The sequence below is a fragment of the Ciconia boyciana genome, chromosome 32 (assembly GCF_034638445.1).
Source record: "Ciconia boyciana chromosome 32, ASM3463844v1, whole genome shotgun sequence".
Classification (NCBI taxonomy): domain Eukaryota; kingdom Metazoa; phylum Chordata; class Aves; order Ciconiiformes; family Ciconiidae; genus Ciconia; species Ciconia boyciana.
The window spans coordinates 885,138-906,487 of NC_132965.1; the positions used below are offsets into that span (position 1 = coordinate 885,138).

General features: G+C 62.6%; 1 protein-coding gene across 2 annotated transcripts; it reads left to right on the forward strand.

Moving 5' to 3' along the window:
• The first annotated feature begins 4,549 nt into the window (after positions 1-4,549).
• GRK1 (G protein-coupled receptor kinase 1) lies at positions 4,550-20,634 on the forward strand. 2 transcript variants are annotated; one of them, XM_072848670.1, is made up of 8 exons: positions 4,550-5,125; positions 6,314-6,580; positions 8,303-8,430; positions 8,749-8,906; positions 11,966-12,049; positions 12,741-12,865; positions 17,261-17,462; positions 20,342-20,634. In XM_072848670.1, exons 1-8 carry the CDS (start codon positions 4,550-4,552, stop codon positions 20,632-20,634), a joined length of 1,833 nt encoding a protein of 610 aa, XP_072704771.1. The 2 variants fall into 2 exon arrangements, with proteins under 2 accessions (XP_072704771.1, XP_072704770.1); XM_072848669.1 differs by having other exon boundaries at positions 4,550-5,108; positions 6,294-6,580.
• The last annotated feature ends 716 nt before the right edge of the window (positions 20,635-21,350 follow it).

Genomic DNA, 21,350 nt, shown 5'->3' on the forward strand with positions numbered 1-21,350 from the left:
GAGGTTACTGGGAATCCTGAGGAATCACTGGGAGATTACTGGGAGTTCTGAGGAATCACTGGGAGGTTACTGGGAATCCTGAGGAATCACTGGGAGGTTACTGGGAATCCTGAGGAATCACTGGGAGGTTACTGGGAGTTCTGAGGAATCACTGGGAGTTCTGAGGAATCACTGGGAGGTTACTGGGAATCCTGAGGAATCACTGGGAGATTACTGGGAGTTCTGAGGAATCACTGGGAGGTTACTGGGAATCCTGAGGAATCACTGGGAGGCTACTGGGAGTTCTGAGGAATCACTGGGAGGTTACTGGGAATCCTGAGGAATCACTGGGAGGCTACTGGGAGTTCTGAGGAATCACTGGGAGGTTACTGGGAATCCTGAGGAATCACTGGGAGATTACTGGGAGTTCTGAGGAATCACTGGGAGGTTACTGGGAATCCTGAGGAATCACTGGGAGGCTACTGGGAGTTCTGAGGAATCACTGGGAGGCTACTGGGAGCACTGGGGAGGGGAACTGGGTGCCCTTGGACCACCCGAGCTCATCTCTCCTCGCCTGGTTATTAACGGGGGGGGGCGGGGCTAACGAGGGGGCGGGGCCTGGGGGGGTCACCCGGGGTCAAGGATGTGGGGAGAAGCCCCTCCCCTCCGCAGGGGACCCAGGCGTCCCAGCGCCATGGCATAGGGCAGCCCCGACCCCAGTTTCCCCAGTCCCAAACTGGTCAGACTGGTCCAACCAGACTGGGGCTGGGGGTGGAGGGTACCCGGATGTCTGGGACCCTCCTGAGACACCCCCCTTTCCTCCTCCTCCTCCTCCTCCTCCTCCTTTCGCCCCCCAAGGGGGGGGGGGACCCAGGCGTCCGGGGGACCCAGGCGTGCCCGGCCGAGCGCTCCCGGCTCCCCGGTAACGGCGCGTCCCCGCCGGGCAGCGACAGCCAACACCCCCCCGCCCCCCCTTCCCCCGGACACCGGGGTCCCCTGGGGACAGTGGGGGGGGGGTCCCGGAACCCTGGGTCCCCCATAGTGAATGGGGGGGGGTCCCCGAGGCCTGGGTCCCCCATGGTCAATGGGGGGGGGGGCGGACGCCTGGGTCCCTTGGGGACAGTGGGGGGGGGACACAGGCGTCCGGGACAAAACCCCCCCATTCACCATGGGGGACCCAGGCGTAAATCGGGGGGGGTCCCAGAGGCCGGGGTCCCCCATAGTGAATGAGGGGGTCCCGGACGCCGGGGTCCCCTGGGGACAGTGGGGGGGGGCTCCCGGAACCCTGGGTCCCGCATAGTGAATGGAGGGGGGGGGACACGCCTGGGTCCCCCATGGTGAATAGGGGGGGGTCCCGGATGCCTGGGTGTCCCCCTCCACTGTCCCCAGGGGACCCAGGCGTTGGGGACCCCCCCATTGACCGTGGGGGACCCAGGCGTCAATGGGGGGTCCCAGAGGCCGGGGTCTTCCATGGTCAATGGGGAGGGGGGCCCGGACGCCTGGGTCCCTTGGGTACAGTGAGGGGGGGTCCCCGAGGCCTGGGTCCTCCATGGTCAATGTGGGGGTCCCCGACGCCGGGGTCCCTTGGGGACAGTGGGGAGGGAGGGGGGGTCCCCGACGCCTGGGTCCCCCACGGTCAATGGGGGGGGTGTCCCGGAAGCGGGGTCCCCCCGGGGTGAGAAGCCCCTTGGGGGGGGGTTGGGGGGGGCGGACGCCCGCGTCCCCCGGTACCGACCGCCCCCGGGGGATTTGGTTAATCCCCGGGCGGGGCTAATCCGCCCCCGGGGCCACCGGGAAGCGCTGCGGGCAACGGGAGCTGCGTAGGTGAGCCCCGATGGTGGGGGTCCCGGGGGTGGGGGTCCCGGGGTGGGGGTCCCAGACGCCTGGGTCCCCTGGGGGTAGGGGGTCCGGGATGCCTGGGTCCCCTTGGGGCTGGGTCCCCTGTGGGGTGGGGGTCCTGGACGTCTGGGTCCCCTGGGGTGAGGGGTGGGGGTCCCAGACGTCTGGGTCCCCTGTGGGGTGGGGGTCCTGGACATCTGGGTGCCCTGGGGTGAGGGGCGAGGGGTCTCCTGGACGCCTGGGTCCCCTTGGGGCAGGGGTCCCAGATGCCTGGGTCCCCTGGGGTCAGGGTGGGGGTCCCAGACACCTGGGTCGCCTGGGAGTAGGGGGTCCCAGATGCCTGGGTCCCCTTGGGGTGGGGGTCCCAGACATCTGGGTCCCCTGGGGTGAGGGGTGGGGGTCCCAGACACCTGGATCCCCTGGGGTGAGGGGTGGGGGTCCCGGACGCCTGGGTCCCCTGGGAGTAGGGGGTCCCAGATGCCTGGGTCCCCTGTGGGGTGAGGGGTCCTGGATACCTGGGTCCCATTGGGGCAGGGGGTCCCAGATGCCTGGGTCCCCTGGGGTGAGGGGTGGGGGTCCCGGATGCCTGGGTCCCCTTGGGGTGGGGGTCCTGGATACCTGGGTCCCGTTGGGGCAGGGGGTCCCAGATGCCTGGGTCCCCTGGGGTCAGGGTGGGGGGTCCCAGACACCTGGGTCGCCTGGGAGTAGGGGTCCCAGATGCCTGGGTCCCCTGGGGTGAGGGGCAAGGGGTCTCCCAGGCGCCTGGGTCCCCTTGGGGTGGGTGGTCCCAGACATCTGGGTCCCCTGGGGTGAGGGGTGGGGGTCCCGGATGCCTGGGTCCCCTTGGGGTGGGGGATCCCAGATGTCCAGGTCCCCTGTGGGGTGGGGGTCCTGGATACCTGGGTCCCCTTGGGGCAGGGGTCCCAGATGCCTGGGTCCCCTGTGGGGTGAGGGGTGGGGGTCCCGGATGCCTGGGTCCCCTTGGGGTGGGGGTCCTGGATACCTGGGTCCCGTTGGGGCAGGGGTCCCAGATGCCTGGGTCCCCTGGGGTCAGGGTGGGGGGTCCCAGACACCTGGGTCGCCTGGGAGTAGGGGTCCCAGATGCCTGGGTCCCCTTGGGGTGGGGGTCCCAGACATCTGGGTCCCCTGGGGTGAGGGGTGGGGGTCCCAGACATCTGGGTCCCCTGGGGTGAGGGGTGGGGGGTCCCGGACGCCTGGGTCCCCTGGTAGTAGGGGTCCCAGATGCCTGGGTCCCCTGTGGGGTGAGGGGTCCTGGATACCTGGGTCCCATTGGGGCAGGGGGTCCCAGATGCCTGGGTCCCCTGGGGTGAGGGGTGGGGGGTCCCGGATGCCTGGGTCCCCTTGGGGTGGGGGGTCCTGGATACCTGGGTCCCGTTGGGGCAGGGGGTCCCAGATGCCTGGGTCCCCTGGGGTCAGGGTGGGGGGTCCCAGACACCTGGGTCCCCTGGGAGTAGGGGGTCCCAGATGCCTGGGTCCCCTGGGGTGAGGGGCAAGGGGTCTCCCAGGCGCCTGGGTCCCCTTGGGGTGGGTGGTCCCAGACATCTGGGTCCCCTGGGGTGAGGGGTGGGGGTCCCGGATGCCTGGGTCCCCTTGGGGTGGGGATCCCAGATGTCCAGGTCCCCTGTGGGGTGGGGGGTCCTGGATACCTGGGTCCCCTTGGGGCAGGGGGTCCCAGACGACTGGGTCCCCTGGGGTCAGGGGTGGGGGTCCTGGACATCTGGGTCCCCTTGGGGTGGGGGGTCCCAGATGTCTGGGTCCCATGGGGTCAGGGGCGAGGGGTCTCCCACAGACCTGGGTCCCCTTGGGGCCGAGGGTCCCAGACACCCGGGTCCCTTGGGAGTGGGTGGTCCCAGACATCTGAGTCCCCTGTGGGGTGGGGGGTCCTGGACACCTGGGTCCCCTGGGAGTAGGGGGTCCCAGATGCCTGGGTCCCCTTGGGGTGGGGGGTCCCGGACACCTGGGTCCCCTGGGGTGAGGGGTGGGGTCCCAGATGCCTGGGTCCCCTGTGGGGTGGGGGTCCCGGACACCTGGGTCCCCTGGGGTGAGGGGTGGGTGTCCCAGACGTCTGGGTCCCCTGTGGGGTGGGGGTCCCGGACACCTGGGTCCCCTGGGGTGAGGGGTGGGGTCCCAGACATCTGGGTCCCCTGTGGGGTGGGGGTCCCGGACACCTGGGTCCCCTGGGGTGAGGGGTGGGGGTCCCAGACGTCTGGGTCCCCTGTGGGGTGGGGGTCTGGGATGCCTGGCTCCCTTGGGAGTGGGGGGTCCCGGGTGCCTGTGTCCCTCTCCTCCCACGCTCCTCCCCCTCCCACCCCCTCCTTCCCAGCATCCTTTGCTGCAAAGGACTGTGGGAGCCACCACACCGGGGGGGGGGGGATGTATCCCAGAATGCTTTGCAGCACCATTCTCGGCCTGCGGGGTGGGGTGGGGGGAGCGACACCCTTCCCATCATGCTCTTCGGCCCTGGTGCATTGTGGGATACCGGGGGGGTGCCCTCTCGTGCGAGGGGGCCGTGAAAGCGGCTTAGGCACGAGCCCCGCTGAGCCGCTTACCCGCTAATTATAGCGTGCTGGCCCTTTAAGAGCTGTGACCTTGCCCGGGGCGGGGTTAATCCCCAGGGGTGGGGGCCCGTCCTCGTGCGTCGCACGAGGGATCCCCCCGCCCCTCGATCCCCCCCCGTGCGTCGCACGAGCGCTCACCCCTCCCCGCAGCCATGGACATCGGCGGCCTGGAGACGGTGGTGGCCAATTCGGCCTACGTATCGGCCCGCGGCGGCGGTGGCCCGGGAGCCTCGGGACGGGACCGACGGCAACGCGCCCGCCTCCGCCTGCCCCACATCTCCCAGTGCGAGGCCCTGCGCGCCCGCCTGGCCGGAGGGGACCCGCCGAGCGGTGGCCACGGGGCTCAAAATGGCATCCGAGGGGGACAAGATGGCGGCGGAGGGGGACAAAAAGGCGCCCACAAGGCACAAAATGGCGTCGGAGGGGGACAAAATGGCGGCGCGCATGGAGGCGGCCATCTTGGGGAGGATACTTCCTTCCGGTGGCAGTGCGTGGAGCAGCCAATCGGGAAGCTGCTGTTCCAGCGGTTCCTGGAGGGAGCGCCGGGATTGGCTGCGGCGGGGGCGTTGTGGGCGGAGCTGGAGGCCTACGAGCGATGCGAGGAGGCGGAGCGAGGCGGGGCGGCCGCCGCCCTGAGGGGGCGGTTCTTCACCCCGGGCGGGGCGGAGCACTGCGGCTTCCTCAGCGCCGTCGCCATGGCTCCGCCCACAGGTGAGGCTCCGCCCACAGCGGCGGCCATGACACCTCCAGCAGAGGCCGTGGTACCTCCAATGGTGGCCATGATACCTCCAGTGGTGGCCATGGTACCTCCAGTGGCGGCCATGATAGTGATGATGGCCATGGCAGCTCCAATGGTGGCCATGATGCTCCCAATGGTGGCCATGACACCTCCGATGGAGGTCATGGTACCCCAACGGTGGCCGTGATAGTGATGGCAGCCATGATACCTCCAATGGTGGCCATGATAGTGATAATGGCCATGGCAGCTCCAATGGTGGCCGTGAGACTTCCAATGGTGGCCATGATGCTGCCAATGAAGGCCATGATAGTGATATCTGCCATGGCAGCTCCAATGGTGGCCATGATACCTCCAATGGTGGCCATGATAGTGATAATGGCCATGGCAGCTCCAATGGTGGCCATGAGACTTCCAATGGTGGCCATGATGCTGCCAATGAAGGCCATGATGCCTCCAATGGTGGCCATGACACCTCCAATGGAGGTCATGGTACCCCAATGGTGGCCATGATAGTGATGATGGCCATGGCAGCTCCAATGATGGCCATGATACTTCCAGTGGTGGCCATGATCCCTCCAATGACGGCCATGATCCCTCCAATGACAGCCATGACACCTCCAATGGCAGCCGTCATAGTGATGATGGCCATGACAGCCCCAATGTTGGCCATGATACTGCCCATGAAGGCCATGATGCCTCCAATGGTGGCCATGACACCTCCGATGGAGGTCACGATACCCCAATGGTGGCCATGACAGTGATGGGAGCCATGACACACCCAACGGTGGCCATAATACCCCCAATGGTGGTCTTAACACCCCTCTTGGTGGCCACAACTCCACTGTTGGTGGCCATGACAGCGATGACTGCCATGACACCTCCATTGGCAGCCATGACACCTCCACTGGTGCCCATGACACCCCCAACGGTGCCCATGACACCCCCAACGGTGGCCATGATACCCCCACTGGTGGTCTTAACACCCCTATTGGCAGCCTTGACTCCCCTGTTGGTGGCCGTGACACCGCCAGTGGTAGCCATGATAGTTCCGGCGGCCATGACACCCCCAAAGGCAGCCATGCTGCCTCCCGATGGGCACTACAACCTCCCCCAACAGCGGCCATGCCACCTTCTCCCCCCGCCCCCCCCCCCCCCAGGTGCCACCGCCTCCGCGGAGGACTTCGGACAAGCGCGACGGGAGTTGCTGGCCCACCTGGAAGCGGTGGCCTGGACCCCGTACCGAGCGTCACCGGAGTTCGGGCGCTTCGTCCAGTTCAAATGGTTGGAGGGGCAGGCGGTGGGCGCCGAAGCCTTCGTCGACTTCAGGGTGCTGGGCAAGGGCGGCTTCGGCGAGGTCTGCGCTTGCCAACGCCGCGTCACCGGCAAGATGTACGCCAACAAACGCCTCAACAAGAAGCGCCTCAAGAAGCGCCAGGGCTATGAGGTGGGGACGCCCCCGTGGGATACGGCGTGGGGCTGGTGGCCATCCGGCCCCTTGGCCAGCCCTCTGTCCCCTCAAGCGTCCCTCTGCTTCGCGTGTGCCGCCCACGTGCGCTTGGCATGTGCCACCTGCACGTCCTTAGCACGTTCCTCTCGTGTTTTCTTTGGCGTGCGCCGCCTTCATGTCCTTGGTGTGTGCTACCTGCGTGTCCTTGGCATGTGACACCCATGCTTTCCTTGGCGTGTTCCTCCCATGTTTTCCTTGGTGTGTTCCACCCACATCTCCTTGGCACGTGTCACCTTCATGTCCTTGGCATGTGCCACCCATGCTTTCCTTGGCATGTGCCACCTTCATGTCCTTGACATGTCCCACCCATGTTTTCCTTGACATGTGCCACCTTCATCTCCTTGGCATGTGCCACCTTCATGTCCTTGACATGTCCCACCCATGTTTTCCTTGACATGTGCCACCTTCATGTCCTTGACATGTCCCACCTTCATGTCCTTGGCATGTGCCACCCATGTTTTCCTTGGCATGTGCCACCTGCATGTCCTTGACATGTCCCACCCATGTTTTCCTTGGTGTGTTCCACCCACATCTCCTTGGCATGTGCCACCTTCATGTCCTTGGCATGTGCCACCCATGTTTTCCTTGGCATGTGCCACCTTCATGTCCTTGGCATGTGCCACCCATGTTTTCCTTGACATGTGCCACCTTCATGTCCTTGGCATGTGCCACCCATGTTTTCCTTGGTGTGTTCCACCCACATCTCCTTGGCATGTGCCACCTTCATGTCCTTGGCATGTGCCACCCATGTTTTCCTTGACATGTGCCACCTTCATCTCCTTGGCATGTGCCACCTTCATGTCCTTGACATGTCCCACCCATGTTTTCCTTGACATGTGCCACCTTCATGTCCTTGGCATGTGCCACCCATGTTTTCCTTGGTGTGTTCCACCCACATCTCCTTGGCATGTGCCACCTTCATGTCCTTGGCATGTGCCACCCATGTTTTCCTTGACATGTGCCACCTTCATCTCCTTGGCATGTGCCACCTGCATGTCCTTGACATGTCCCACCCATGTTTTCCTTGACATGTGCCACCTTCATGTCCTTGGCATGTGCCACCCATGTTTTCCTTGGTGTGTTCCACCCACATCTCCTTGACATGTGCCACCTTCATGTCCTTGGCATGTCCCACCCATGTTTTCCTTGACATGTGCCACCTTCATCTCCTTGGCATGTGCCACCTGCATGTCCTTGACATGTCCCACCCATGCTTTCCTTGGCATGTGCCACCTGCATGTCCTTGACATGTCCCACCCATGTTTTCCTTGGCATGTGCCACCTGCAGGTCCTTGGCATGTGCCACCCATGTTTTCCTTGGCATGTACCATCTTTGTCTCCTTGGCATGTGCCACCTTCATCTCCTTGACATGTCCCACCCATGTTTTCCTTGGCATGTGCCACCTGCAGGTCCTTGGCACGTGCCACCCATGTTTTCCTTGACATGTGCCATCTTCCATGTTTTTCTTGACATGTGCCACCTGCATGTCCTTGACATGTCCCACCCATGTTTTGCTTGGCATGTTCCATCTAGATATCCTTCCCATGCGCTACCCATGTTTCCCTTGGTGTGTACCACCTGTGTGTCCTTGGTGTGTCCTTGCCGTGGGCTGGACCATCACCAGCTGCGTGCCCTTGGCGTGTGCTTGGCGTGTGCAGGCGGCGCTGGTGGAGAAGCGGATCCTGGCACGGGTGCACAGCCGCTTCATCGTCTCGCTGGCCTGCGCCTTCCAGACCAAGACTGACCTCTGCCTCGTCATGACCCTCATGAACGGCGGTGACCTGCGGTAAGCGTGTGCTTGGCGTGTGCCACACATGTCGCTGCTGTAGACACCTCCCAGCAGCGTGTCTGGCATGTCCTTAGCGTGTGCAGGTGCCATATGCATGCAATGAGGACGAGGCCAACCCTGGGTTCTCCATACCATGTCCTCAGCGTGTCCCCGGGTGCTGGCATGTCCTTAGCATGTCCTTAGCATGTGGAGGTGCCACACATGCAATGTGGATGAGGTCAACCCAGGTTTCCCAAGCCATGTCCCCAGCATGTCCCCAGGTGCTGACGTGTCCCCAAGTGCTGGCGTGTGCTTAGCGTGTGCTTGGCGTGTCAGGTACCACATATACAACGTGGACGAGGACAACCCCGGGTTCCCCGAGCCGCGGACCGTGTTTTACACCGCCCAGATCCTGCTGGGGCTGGAGCACCTGCACCAGCACCGCATCGTCTACCGTGACCTCAAGCCCGAGAATGTCCTCCTCGATGACGCCGGTGACGTTGGGACGGGGGGGACGTTGGGGACATTGGGGCATGCGGGGACATCAGGGACTTTGGGGGGGCATGGGGACATTGGGGGATATGGGGACATCAGGGACTTCGGGGACATTGGGGATGTGGGGACATTGGGGAGGTGGGGGACATGGGGACATTGGGGACATCAGGGACATTGGGATGTGAAGGGACCTTGGGGGATGTGGGGGCATGGGGACATTGTGGGGATGTGGGGGATTTGGGGACATCAGGGATATTGGGTGATGAGGGGACATCAGGGACATTGGGGGACACCGGGGGATGTGGGGGACATCAGGGGACATCAGGGGCATGGGGACATTGGGGACATCGGGGACGCAGGGGAATTGAGAGCATAGGGGACATTGGAGATGTGGGGACATTGGGGAGACAGGGGAACATCGGGGACATTTAGGACACAGGAGATAGGGGGACATGGGGACATCAGGAACATTGGGGGACATGGGGACATTGGGGACGTGTGAGGGACATGAGTACATCCAGGACAATGGGGAGATAGGGGACATTGGGGAACCTGGGGATGTTGCGGACATGGGGACATTACGGGGTCGGGCGGACATCAGGGACATGGGGGACGTCAGGGACATGGGGGACGTCAGGGACATGGGGGACATCAGGGACACTGGGGGACATGGGGACATTGGGGACATGGGGACATTACGGGGATGGGGGACATCAGGGACATGGGGGACATCAGGGACACTGGGGGACGTGGGGACATTGGGGGACAGGGGACATTACAGGGACAGGGGGACATCAGGGACATGGGGGACATCAGGGACACTGGGGGACGTGGGGATGTTGGGGACAGGGGGACATTACGGGATGGGGGACATCAGGGACATGGGGGACATCAGGGACACTGGGGGACGTGGGGATGTTGGGGACATGGGGACATTACAGGGACAGGGGGACATCAGGGACATGGGGGACATCAGGGACACTGGGGGACATGGGGACATTGGGGGACAGGGGGACATTACGGGATGGGGGACATCAGGGACATGGGGGACATCAGGGACACTGGGGGACGTGGGGACATTGGGGGACAGGGGACATTACAGGGACAGGGGACATCAGGGACATGGGGGACATCAGGGACACTGGGGGACGTGGGGACATTTTGGGACAGGGGACATTACGGGGATGGGGGGACATCAGGGACACTGGGGGACGTGGGGATGTTGGGGACATGGGGACATTACGGGGACGGGGGACATCAGGGACATGGGGGACATCAGGGACACTGGGGGACGTGGGGATGTTGGGGACATGGGGACATTACGGGGACGGGGGGACATCGGGGACGGGGGGACATCAGGGACACTGGGGGACGTGGGGACATTGGGGGACATGGGGACATTACGGGGACGGGGGACATCAGGGACATGGGGGACATCAGGGACATGGGGGACATCAGGGACACTGGGGGACGTGGGGATGTTGGGGACATGGGGACATTACAGGTACAGGGGGACATCAGGGACATGGGGGACATCAGGGACACTGGGGGACGTGGGGACATTGGGGGACAGGGGACATTACAGGGACGGGGGACATCAGGGACATGGGGGACATCAGGGACACTGGGGGACGTGGGGATGTTGGGGACATGGGGACATTACGGGACGGGGGACATCAGGGACATGGGGGACATCAGGGACATGGGGGACATCAGGGACACTGGGGGACGTGGGGATGTTGGGGACATGGGGACATTACAGGTACAGGGGGACATCAGGGACATGGGGGACATCAGGGACACTGGGGGACGTGGGGACATTGGGGGACATGGGGACATTACGGGACGGGGGACATCAGGGACATGGGGGACATCAGGGACACTGGGGGACGTGGGGATGTTGGGGACATGGGGACATTACAGGGACAGGGGACATCAGGGACATGGGGGACATCAGGGACACTGGGGGACGTGGGGACATTGGGGGACATGGGGACATTACGGGGACGGGGGACATCAGGGACATGGGGGACATCAGGGACACTGGGGGACGTGGGGATGTTGGGGACATGGGGACATTACAGGGACAGGGGGACATCAGGGACATGGGGGACATCAGGGACACTGGGGGACGTGGGGACATTGGGGACATGGGGACATTACAGGGACAGGGGGACATCAGGGACATGGGGGACATCAGGGACACTGGGGGACGTGGGGATGTTGGGGACATGGGGACATTACAGGTACAGGGGGACATCAGGGACATGGGGGACATCAGGGACACTGGGGGACGTGGGGACATTGGGGGACATGGGGACATTACGGGGATGGGGGGACATCAGGGACATGGGGGACATCAGGGACACTGGGGGACGTGGGGATGTTGGGGACATGGGGACATTACAGGGACAGGGGACATCAGGGACATGGGGGACATCAGGGACACTGGGGGACGTGGGGACATTGGGGGACAGGGGGACATTACGGGGACGGGGGGACATCAGGGACATGGGGGACATCAGGGACACTGGGGGACGTGGGGATGTTGGGGACATGGGGACATTACAGGGACAGGGGGACATCAGGGACATGGGGGACATCAGGGACACTGGGGGACGTGGGGACATTGGGGGACAGGGGGACATGGGAACGTTGGGGACATCGGGGACGCGGGGGATGTGTGGGACTTGGGGATGTGGGGACATTGGGGACGTGGAGGACATGGGGGGACATGGGGAATGTGGAGTCACTGGGGGGGACACCGGGGACATGGAGGGGACAGAGAAGGACATGGAGGGATGCGGAGGTACACGGGTGTTACTGGGAGCCTGGGAGGGGGTTAATGGGAGGCACTGGGAGGGTTACTGGTGGTACTGGTGTGAGCAGGGCACTGGGAGGGTTCCTGGGGGGGGTGTTACTGGTGCGGCCAGGGCTCTGGGAGGGGTTCCTGGTCATGATACTGGTGGTTACTGGTGATACTGGTGCAGGCAGGGCACTGGGATGGGTTTCTGGGGAGGTGTTACTGGTGGTTACTGGTGGTTACTGGTGTGGGCAGGCCACGTCCGTCTGTCCGACATGGGTTTGGCCGTGGAGCTCAAGGAGGGACAGACCAAAACCCGTGGCTACGCCGGGACCCCGGGTAGGGGACACGGGGACACATGGGGGGGACATGGGAGAGTCAAGAGACGTGGGACACGGAGGGGACCTTGGGTAGGGTGGGGACATGGGGGGGACATGGACCTTGGGGACAGGGAGGGACGCGGGAGGTGGCACACGGAGGGGACCTTGGGTAGGGTGGGGACATGGCGGGGGACATGGACCTTGGGGACAAGGAGGGACGCGGGAGGTGGCACGGAGACATGGGGGGACATGGGAGAGTCAAGAGACGTGGGGACATGGAGGGGACCTTGGGTAGGGTGCGGACATGGGGGGGGACATGGACCTTGGGGACAGGGAGGGACACGGGAGGTGGCACACGGAGGGGACCTTGGGTAGGGTGGGGACATGGGGGGGGACATGGACCTTGGGGACAGGGAGGGACGCGGGAGGTGGCACGGAGACATGGGGGGACTCCAGGTATGGTGTGGGGGGGGACACATGGGGAGGGACAGGGACACAGGGGACATCGGGTGGCAGGAGGGGACGGGTCCCTCAATCCCTGCTCCTCTCCCGGATGCCTGGGTCCCTCCTGGTCCCTTGGGTGCCCCCTGGTCACCTGGGAACCCCACGGACACCTGGGACCCCCCCCCACCCCCGGATTCCTTGGGACCCCCCCGGATTCCTGGGACACCCCCTGGGACACCCCCATGGGTGACCCATGGGTCCCGCAGGGTTCATGGCGCCGGAGCTGCTGCGGGACGAGGAGTACGACTGGGCCGTGGACTACTTCACGCTGGGGGTGACCCTCTACGAGATGCTGGCGGCCAAGGGACCCTTCCGCAGCCGGGGGGAGAAGGTGCCCAGGAACCCCAGTAACTCCCAGGAACCCTCAGGAACTCCCCAAGTAACACCCCAGGGCTCCCAGTAACTCCCAGGACTCCCAGTAGCCCCCAGAACCCCTCAGGAACCCCCAGAAACCCCCCCCAAGTAACATCGCAGGGCTCCCAGTAACCCCCAGAACCCTTTAAGGACCATCAGAACCCCTCAAGGACCACCAGGAACCACCAGGAACTCCGTAAGTAACATCCCAGGGCTTCCAGGAACCCCCAGGACCCCCAGGAACCTCCCAGAAACCACCAAGAACCCCCAGAACCCCCCCCCAAGTAACATCCCAGGGCTCCCAGTAGCCCCCAGATCCCCCCAAGGACCACCAGAACCCCTCAAGGACCACCAGGAACTCCACAAGTAACATCCCAGGGCTCCCAGTAGCCCCCAGATCCCCTCAAGGACCACCAGAACCCCTCAAGGACCACCAGGAACTCCACAAGTAACATCCCAGGGCTCCCAGTAGCCCCCAGATCCCCTCAAGGACCACCAGAACCCCTCAAGGACCACCAGGAACTCCACAAGTAACATCCCAGGGCTTCCAGAAACCCCAGGACCCCCAGGAACCTCCCAGAAACCCCTCGAGGTAACATCCCAGGGTTTCCAGGAACACCCAGAACCCCTCAAGGACCACCAGAACCCCTCAAAGACCACCAGGAACTCCCAGGAACTCCACAAGTAACATCCCAGGGCTTCCAGGAACCCCCAGGACCCCCAGGAACCTCCCAGAAACCACCAAGAACCCCAGAACCCCCCAAGTAACATCCCAGGGCTCCCAGTAGCCCCCAGATCCCCTCAAGGACCACCAGAACCCCTCAAGGACCACCAGGAACTCCACAAGTAACATCCCAGGGCTCCCAGTAGCCCCCAGATCCCCTCAAGGACACCAGAACCCCTCAAGGACCACCAGGAACTCCACAAGTAACATCCCAGGGCTTCCAGGAACCCCCAGATCCCCTCAAGGACCACCAGAACCCCTCAAGGACCATCAGGAACTCCACAAGTAACATCCCAGGGCTCCCAGTAGCCCCCAGATCCCCTCAAGGGCCACCAGAACCCCTCAAGGACCACCAGGAACTCCACAAGTAACATCCCAGGGCTTCCAGAAACCCCCAGGACCCCAGGAACCTCCCAGAAACCCCCGAGGTAACATCCCAGGGTTTCCAGGAACACCCAGAACCCCTCAAGGACCACCAGAACCCCTCAAAGACCACCAGGAACCCCCAGGAACTCCACAAGTAACATCCCAGGGCTTCCAGAAGCCCCCAGGACCCCCAGGAACCTCCCAGAAACCACCAGGAACCCTCAGAAAGTCCCGAAGTATCATCCCCGGGCTCCCAGGAGCCCCCAGAACCCCTCAGGGACCACCAGAACCCTCAAGGACCACCAGGAACTCCACAAGTAACATCCCAGGGCTCCCAGTAGCCCCCAGATCCCCTCAAGGACCATCAGAACCGCTCAAGGACCACCAGGAACTCCACAAGTAACATCCCAGGGCTCCCAGTAGCCCCCAGATCCCCTCAAGGACCACCAGAACCCCTCAAGGACCACCAGGAACTCCACAAGTAACATCCCAGGGCTTCCAGAAGCCCCCAGGACCCCCAGGAACCTCCCAGAAACCACCAGGAACCCTCAGAAAGTCCCGAAGTATCATCCCAGGGCTCCCAGTAGCCCCCAGAACCCCTCAAGGACCACCAGGAATTCCATAAGTAACATCCCAGGGCTTCCAGGAACCCCCAGGACCCCCAGGAACCTCCCAGAAACCACCAAGAACCCCCAGAACCGCCCCCAAGTAACATCCCAGGGCTCCCAGTAGCCCCCAGATCCCCTCAAGGACCACCAGAACCCCTCAAGGACCACCAGGAACTCCACAAGTAACATCCCAGGGCTCCCAGTAGCCCCCAGCTCCCCTCCAGGACACCAGAACCCCTCAAGGACCACCAGGAACTCCACAAGTAACATCCCAGGGCTTCCAGGAACCCCCAGATCCCCTCAAGGACCACCAGAACCCCTCAAGGACCATCAGGAACTCCACAAGTAACATCCCAGGGCTCCCAGTAGCCCCCAGATCCCCTCAAGGGCCACCAGAACCCCTCAAGGACCACCAGGAACTCCACAAGTAACATCCCAGGGCTTCCAGAAACCCCCAGGACCCCCAGGAACCTCCCAGAAACCCCTCGAGGTAACATCCCAGGGTTTCCAGGAACACCCAGAACCCCTCAAGGACCACCAGAACCCTCAAAGACCACCAGGAACCCCAGGAACTCCACAAGTAACATCCCAGGGCTTCCAGAAGCCCCCAGGACCCCAGGAACCTCCCAGAAACCACCAGGAACCCTCAGAAAGTCCCGAAGTATCATCCCAGGGCTCCCAGTAGCCCCCAGGACCCCCCCGGCACCACCAGAACCCCACAAGGGCCACCAGGCACTCCACAAGTAACATCCCAGGGCTCCCAGTAGCCCCCAGATCCCCTCAAGGACCATCAGAACCCCTCAAGGACCACCAGGAACTCCACAAGTAACATCCCAGGGCTCCCAGTAGCCCCCAGATCCCCTCAAGGACCACCAGAACCCCTCAAGGACCACCAGGAACTCCACAAGTAACATCCCAGGGCTTCCAGAAGCCCCCAGGACCCCCAGGAACCTCCCAGAAACCACCAGGAACCCTCAGAAAGTCCCCAAGTATCATCCGAGGGCTCCCAGTAGCCCCCAGAACCCCTCAAGGACCACCAGGAATTCCATAAGTAACATCCCAGGGCTTCCAGGAACCCCCAGGACCCCCAGGAACCTCCCAGAAACCTCCAAGAACCCCAGAACCCCCTCAAGTAACATCCCAGGGCTCCCAGTAGCCCCCAGATCCCCTCAAGGACCACCAGAACCCCTCAAGGACCACCAGGAACTCCACAAGTAACATCCCAGGGCTCCCAGTAGCCCCCAGATCCCCTCAAGGACCACCAGAACCCCTCAAGGACCACCAGGAACTCCACAAGTAACATCCCAGGGCTCCCAGTAGCCCCCAGATCCCCTCAAGGACACCAGAACCCCTCAAGGACCACCAGGAACTCCACAAGTAACATCCCAGGGCTTCCAGGAACCCCAGATCCCCTCAAGGACCACCAGAACCCCTCAAGGACCATCAGGAACTCCACAAGTAACATCCCAGGGCTCCCAGTAGCCCCCAGATCCCCTCCAGGGCCACCAGACCCCCCCAAGGACCACCAGGAACTCCACAAGTAACATCCCAGGGCTTCCAGAAACCCCCAGGACCCCCAGGAACCTCCCAGAAACCCCCCGAGGTAACATCCCAGGGTTTCCAGGAACACCCAGAACCCCTCAAGGACCACCAGAACCCCTCAAAGACCACCAGGAACCCCCAGGAACTCCACAAGTAACATCCCAGGGCTTCCAGAAGCCCCCAGGACCCCCAGGAACCTCCCAGAAACCACCAGGAACCCTCAGAAAGTCCCGAAGTATCATCCCAGGGCTCCCAGTAGCCCCCAGAACCCCTCAGGGACCACCAGAACCCCTCAAGGACCACCAGGAACTCCACAAGTAACATCCCAGGGCTCCCAGTAGCCCCCAGATCCCCTCAAGGACCATCAGAACCCCTCAAGGACCACCAGGAACTCCACAAGTAACATCCCAGGGCTCCCAGTAGCCCCAGATCCCCTCAAGGACCACCAGAACCCCTCAAGGACCACCAGGAACTCCACAAGTAACATCCCAGGGCTTCCAGAAGCCCCCAGGACCCCCAGGAACCTCCCAGAAACCACCAGGAACCCTCAGAAAGTCCCCAAGTATCATCCGAGGGCTCCCAGTAGCCCCCAGAACCCCTCAAGGACCACCAGGAATTCCATAAGTAACATCCCAGGGCTTCCAGGAACCCCAGGACCCCAGGAACCTCCCAGAAACCACCAAGAACCCCCAGAACCCCCCTCAAGTAACATCCCAGGGCTCCCAGTAGCCCCCAGATCCCCTCAAGGACCACCAGAACCCCTCAAGGACCACCAGGAACTCCACAAGTAACATCCCAGGGCTCCCAGTAGCCCCCAGATCCCCTCAAGGACCACCAGAACCCTCAAGGACCACCAGGAACTCCACAAGTAACATCCCAGGGCTCCCAGTAGCCCCCAGATCCCCTCAAGGACCACCAGAACCCCTCAAGGACCACCAGGAACTCCACAAGTAACATCCCAGGGCTTCCAGAAACCCCCAGGACCCCCCCAGAAACCACCAGGAACCCCCAGAACCTCCCTCAAGTTACATTCCAGGGTTACCAGGAACCCCAGGACCCTCAGGAACCCCCAGGACCCTCAGGAACCCCTCAGGAACCCCCAGGAACCCCCCAGGAACCCCTGTCCCCACAGGTGGAGAACAAGGAGGTGACACGACGCATCCTACACGACCCCGTCAGCTACTCGGACCGGTTCAGCCCGGTGGCACAGGCCGCCTGCGAGGGTCTGCTGGCCAAGGACCCCAGCACCCGTCTCGGCTTCCGGGGGAACGACTGCGCCCAACTCAAGGCGCACCCCCTCTTTGCCGCCGTCAACTGGGGACGCCTCGAGGCAGGTAACCCCCACGGGGAGAAAAGGGGGGGTCAGTGGGTGGGGGTGGTCAGGAAATGGGTCCCAATGGGTGCTGGGTGTCCAGCAATGGGGTCTACAATGGGCGTTGGGTGTCTAGAAATGGGGTCACCGATGGGTGTTGGGTGTCTAGAAACGGGGTCACCAATGGGTGTTGGGTGCTCATGGAAGTGGGTCCCCATGGGTGTTGGGTGTCTAGAAATGGGGTCTCCAACGGGCGTTGCGTGTGCCAGAAATGGGTCCCCATGGGTGTTGGGTGCTCCAGCAATGGGGTCTCCAATGGGTGTTGGGTGTCCAGCAATGGGTCCCAACGGGTGTTGGGTGTCCCAGAAATGGGTCCCCATGGGTGTTGGGTGTCCAGCAATGGGTCCCAACGGGTGTTGGGTGTCCCAGAAATGGGTCTACAACGGGTGTTGGGTGTCCAGAAATGGGTCCCAACGGGTGTTGGGTGTCCAGCAATGGGTCCCAATGGGTGTTGGGTGTCCCAGCAATGGGTCCCCATGGGTGCTGGGTGTCCAGCAATGGGGTCTACAATGGGTGTTGGGTGTCTAGAAACGGGGTCACCAATGGGTGTTGGGTGCTCATGGAAGTGGGTCCCAACAGGCGTTGGGTGCTCAAGAAATGGGGTCTACAATGGGTGTTGGGTGTCCCAGAAATGGGTCCCCATGGGTGTTGGGTGTCCAGCAATGGGTCCCAACGAGCATTGGGTGTCCCAGCAATGGGTCCCCATGGGTGTTGGGTGTCCAGCAATGGGGTCTCCAATGGGTGCTGGGTGTCCAGAAATGGGTCCCAACGGGTGTTGGGTGTCCAGCAATGGGTCCCAATGGGTGTTGGGTGTCCCAGCAATGGGTCCCAACGGGTGTTGGGTGTCCAGCAATGGGGTCTCCAATGGGTGTTGGGTGTCCAGCAATGGGGTCTCCAATGGGTGTTGGGTGTCCAGCAATGGGTCCCAACGGGTGCTGGGTGTCCAGCAATGGGTCCCAACGAGCGTTGGGTGTCCAGCAATGGGTCCCAACGGGTGTTGGGTGTCCAGCAATGGGGTCTCCAGCCAGGGTTGGGTGCTCCAGAACCGGGGTCCCCACTGGGTGCTGGGTGTCCAGCAATGGGGTCTCCAATCACCTTTGGGTGCTCCCGAAATGGGTCCCTGGGGGTACCTGGGGTGATGGGGGATATTGGGGGCTACAAAGGGGCACGCAGTAATGGGGGCTATTGGGCGGTACTGGGGGTACCAGGAATTGGGGGGTACCAGGAGTTGGGGGCTACCAGGGCGGTACCAGGAATTATTGGGGGCTACTAGGAATTATGGGGGTACAAGGAATTATGGGAGGGGTGCCAGGGGGTGAATTATGGGGGTACCAGGAATTATGGGGGGGGGCACCAGGGGGTGAATTATGGGGGTACCAGGAATTATGGGGGTACCAGGGGGTACCAGGAGTTGGGGGCTACTAGGGCGGTACCAGGAATTATTGGGGGCTACTAGGAATTATGGGGGTACAAGGAATTATGGGAGGGGTGCCAGGAGGGTGAATTATGGGGGTAGCAGGAATTGGGGGGGTGCCAGGGGGTGCCAGGAATTGGGGCACCAGGAATTATTGGGGGGCTACCAGGAATTATGGGGGTAGCAGGAATTATGGGGGGGCACCAGGGGGTGAATTATGGGGGTAGCAGGAATTAGAGGGGGGGGCACCAGGGGGTGAATTATGGGGGTACCAGGAATTGGGGGGGCACCAGGGGGTGAATTATGGGGGTAGCAGGAATTATGGGGGTACCAGGGGGTACCAGGAGTTGGGGGGTACCAGGAATTATGGGGGGGCCTACCAGGGGGTGAATTATGGGGGTACCAGGAATTATGGGGGTGCCAGGGGGGCACCAGGAGTTGGGGGCACCAGGAATTATTGGGGGCTACTAGGAATTATGGGGGGTACAAGGAATTATGGGAGGGTGCCAGGGGGTGAATTATGGGGGTACCAGGAATTATGGGGGGGGCACCAGGGGGTGAATTATGGGGGTACCAGGAATTATGGGGGGGGCACCAGGGGTGAATTATGGGGGTACCAGGAATTGGGGGGGGCACCAGGGGGGGAATTATGGGGGTACCAGGGGGGGGGGCACCAGGGGGTGAATTATGGGGGTACCAGGAATGGGGGGGGGGCACCAGGGGGATGAATTATGGGGGTAGCAGGAATTATGGGGGGGTACCAGTACCAGGGGGTGAATTATGGGGGTACCAGGAATTATGGGGGGGGCACCAGGGGGTGAATTATGGGGGCACCAGGGGGTGAATTATGGGGGTACCAGGAATTATGGGAGGGGTGCCAGGGGGTGAATTATGGGGGTACCAGGAATTGGGGGGGCACCAGGGGGTGAATTATGGGGGTACCAGGAATTATGGGGGGGCACCAGGGGGGGAATTATGGGGGTACCAGGAATTGGGGTGGGGGCACCAGGGGGTACCTGAATTATGGGGGTAGCAGGAATTATGGGGGGGTACCAGGGGGTACCAGGGGGTGAATTATGGGGGTACCAGGAATTATGGGGGGGTACCAGGGGTGAATTATGGGGGGTACCAGGGGGTGAATTATGGGGGTACCAGGAATTATGGGGGGGGCTACCAGGGGGTGAATTATGGGGGTACCAGGAATTATGGGGGGCACCAGGGGGTGAATTATGGGGGTACCAGGAATTGGGGGGTAGCAGGGGGTGAATTATGGGGGTACCAGGAATTATGGGGGGGGCACCAGGGGGTGAATTATGGGCGGTACCATGAACTGGGGGGAGGCGTGGGTTAACCAGGAATTCTGGGGGTGCCTATGAGCTGATCCCAGCCAAGGGGGATCCCCTACTTCACCCCCCCCTCTTTTCCAGGCCTGGTGCCCCCCCCTTTCGTGCCGGACCCCCGGCGGGTTTACGCCAAGGACCTGGGGGACGTGGGCGCCTTCTCCTCGGTGCGGGGCGTGGAGCTGGACGCGGGGGACGCGGCGCTGTGTGCCACCTTCGCCTCGGGGACGGTCCCGGTCCCCTGGCAGGAGGAGCTGATCGAGACGGGGGTCTTCGAGGAATTGAATATTTGGGGCCCCCCCGGGACCTTGCCCCCCGATTTGGATCCGGGTAGCGCGCCTGGGGGAGGGGTCCGGTCTGGTACTTGTGGTTTGTTGTGATGGGGGACCCCGAATTTTAAAGGGGGGGGGAAGGGGGGTATGCTGTCTGTGGGTATAGGGGGTGAAAAGTGGGGGTCCTCGCCCTGGGGTAGAGAGGGGCTCAAAGTGGGGACCCCCCCCTTAAGGATATGGAATTGGGGGCTCAAAAGTGGGGACCCCCCCTAGAATATAGGGAATGAGGGGGCTGAAAAGTGGGGACCCCCCCCAGAATATAGGGAATGAGGGGGCTGAAAAGTGGGGACCCCCCCTAGAACATATGGAATGGGGGGGCTCAAAAGTGGGGACCCCCCCCTAGAACATATGGAATGGGGGGGCTCAAAAGTGGGGACCCCCCTTAGAACATATGGAATGGGGGGCTGAAAGTGGGGACCCCCCTAGAACATATGGAATGGGGGCTCAAAGTGGGGACCCCCTAGAATATATGGAATGGGGGGCTCAAAGTGGGGACCCCCTAGAACATATGGAATGGGGGGCTCAAAAGTGGGGATCCCCCTAAAGTATATGGAATGGGGGCTGAAAGTGGGGACCCCCTAGAACATATGGAATGGGGGGCTCAAAGTGGGGACCCCCCTAGAATATATGGAATGGGGGGGCTCAAAAGTGGGGACCCCCCCTAGAACATATGGAATGGGGGGGCTCAAAAGTGGGGACCCCCCCCTTAAGGATATGGAATGGGGGGGCTGAAAAGTGGGGACCCCCCCTAGAACATATGGAAT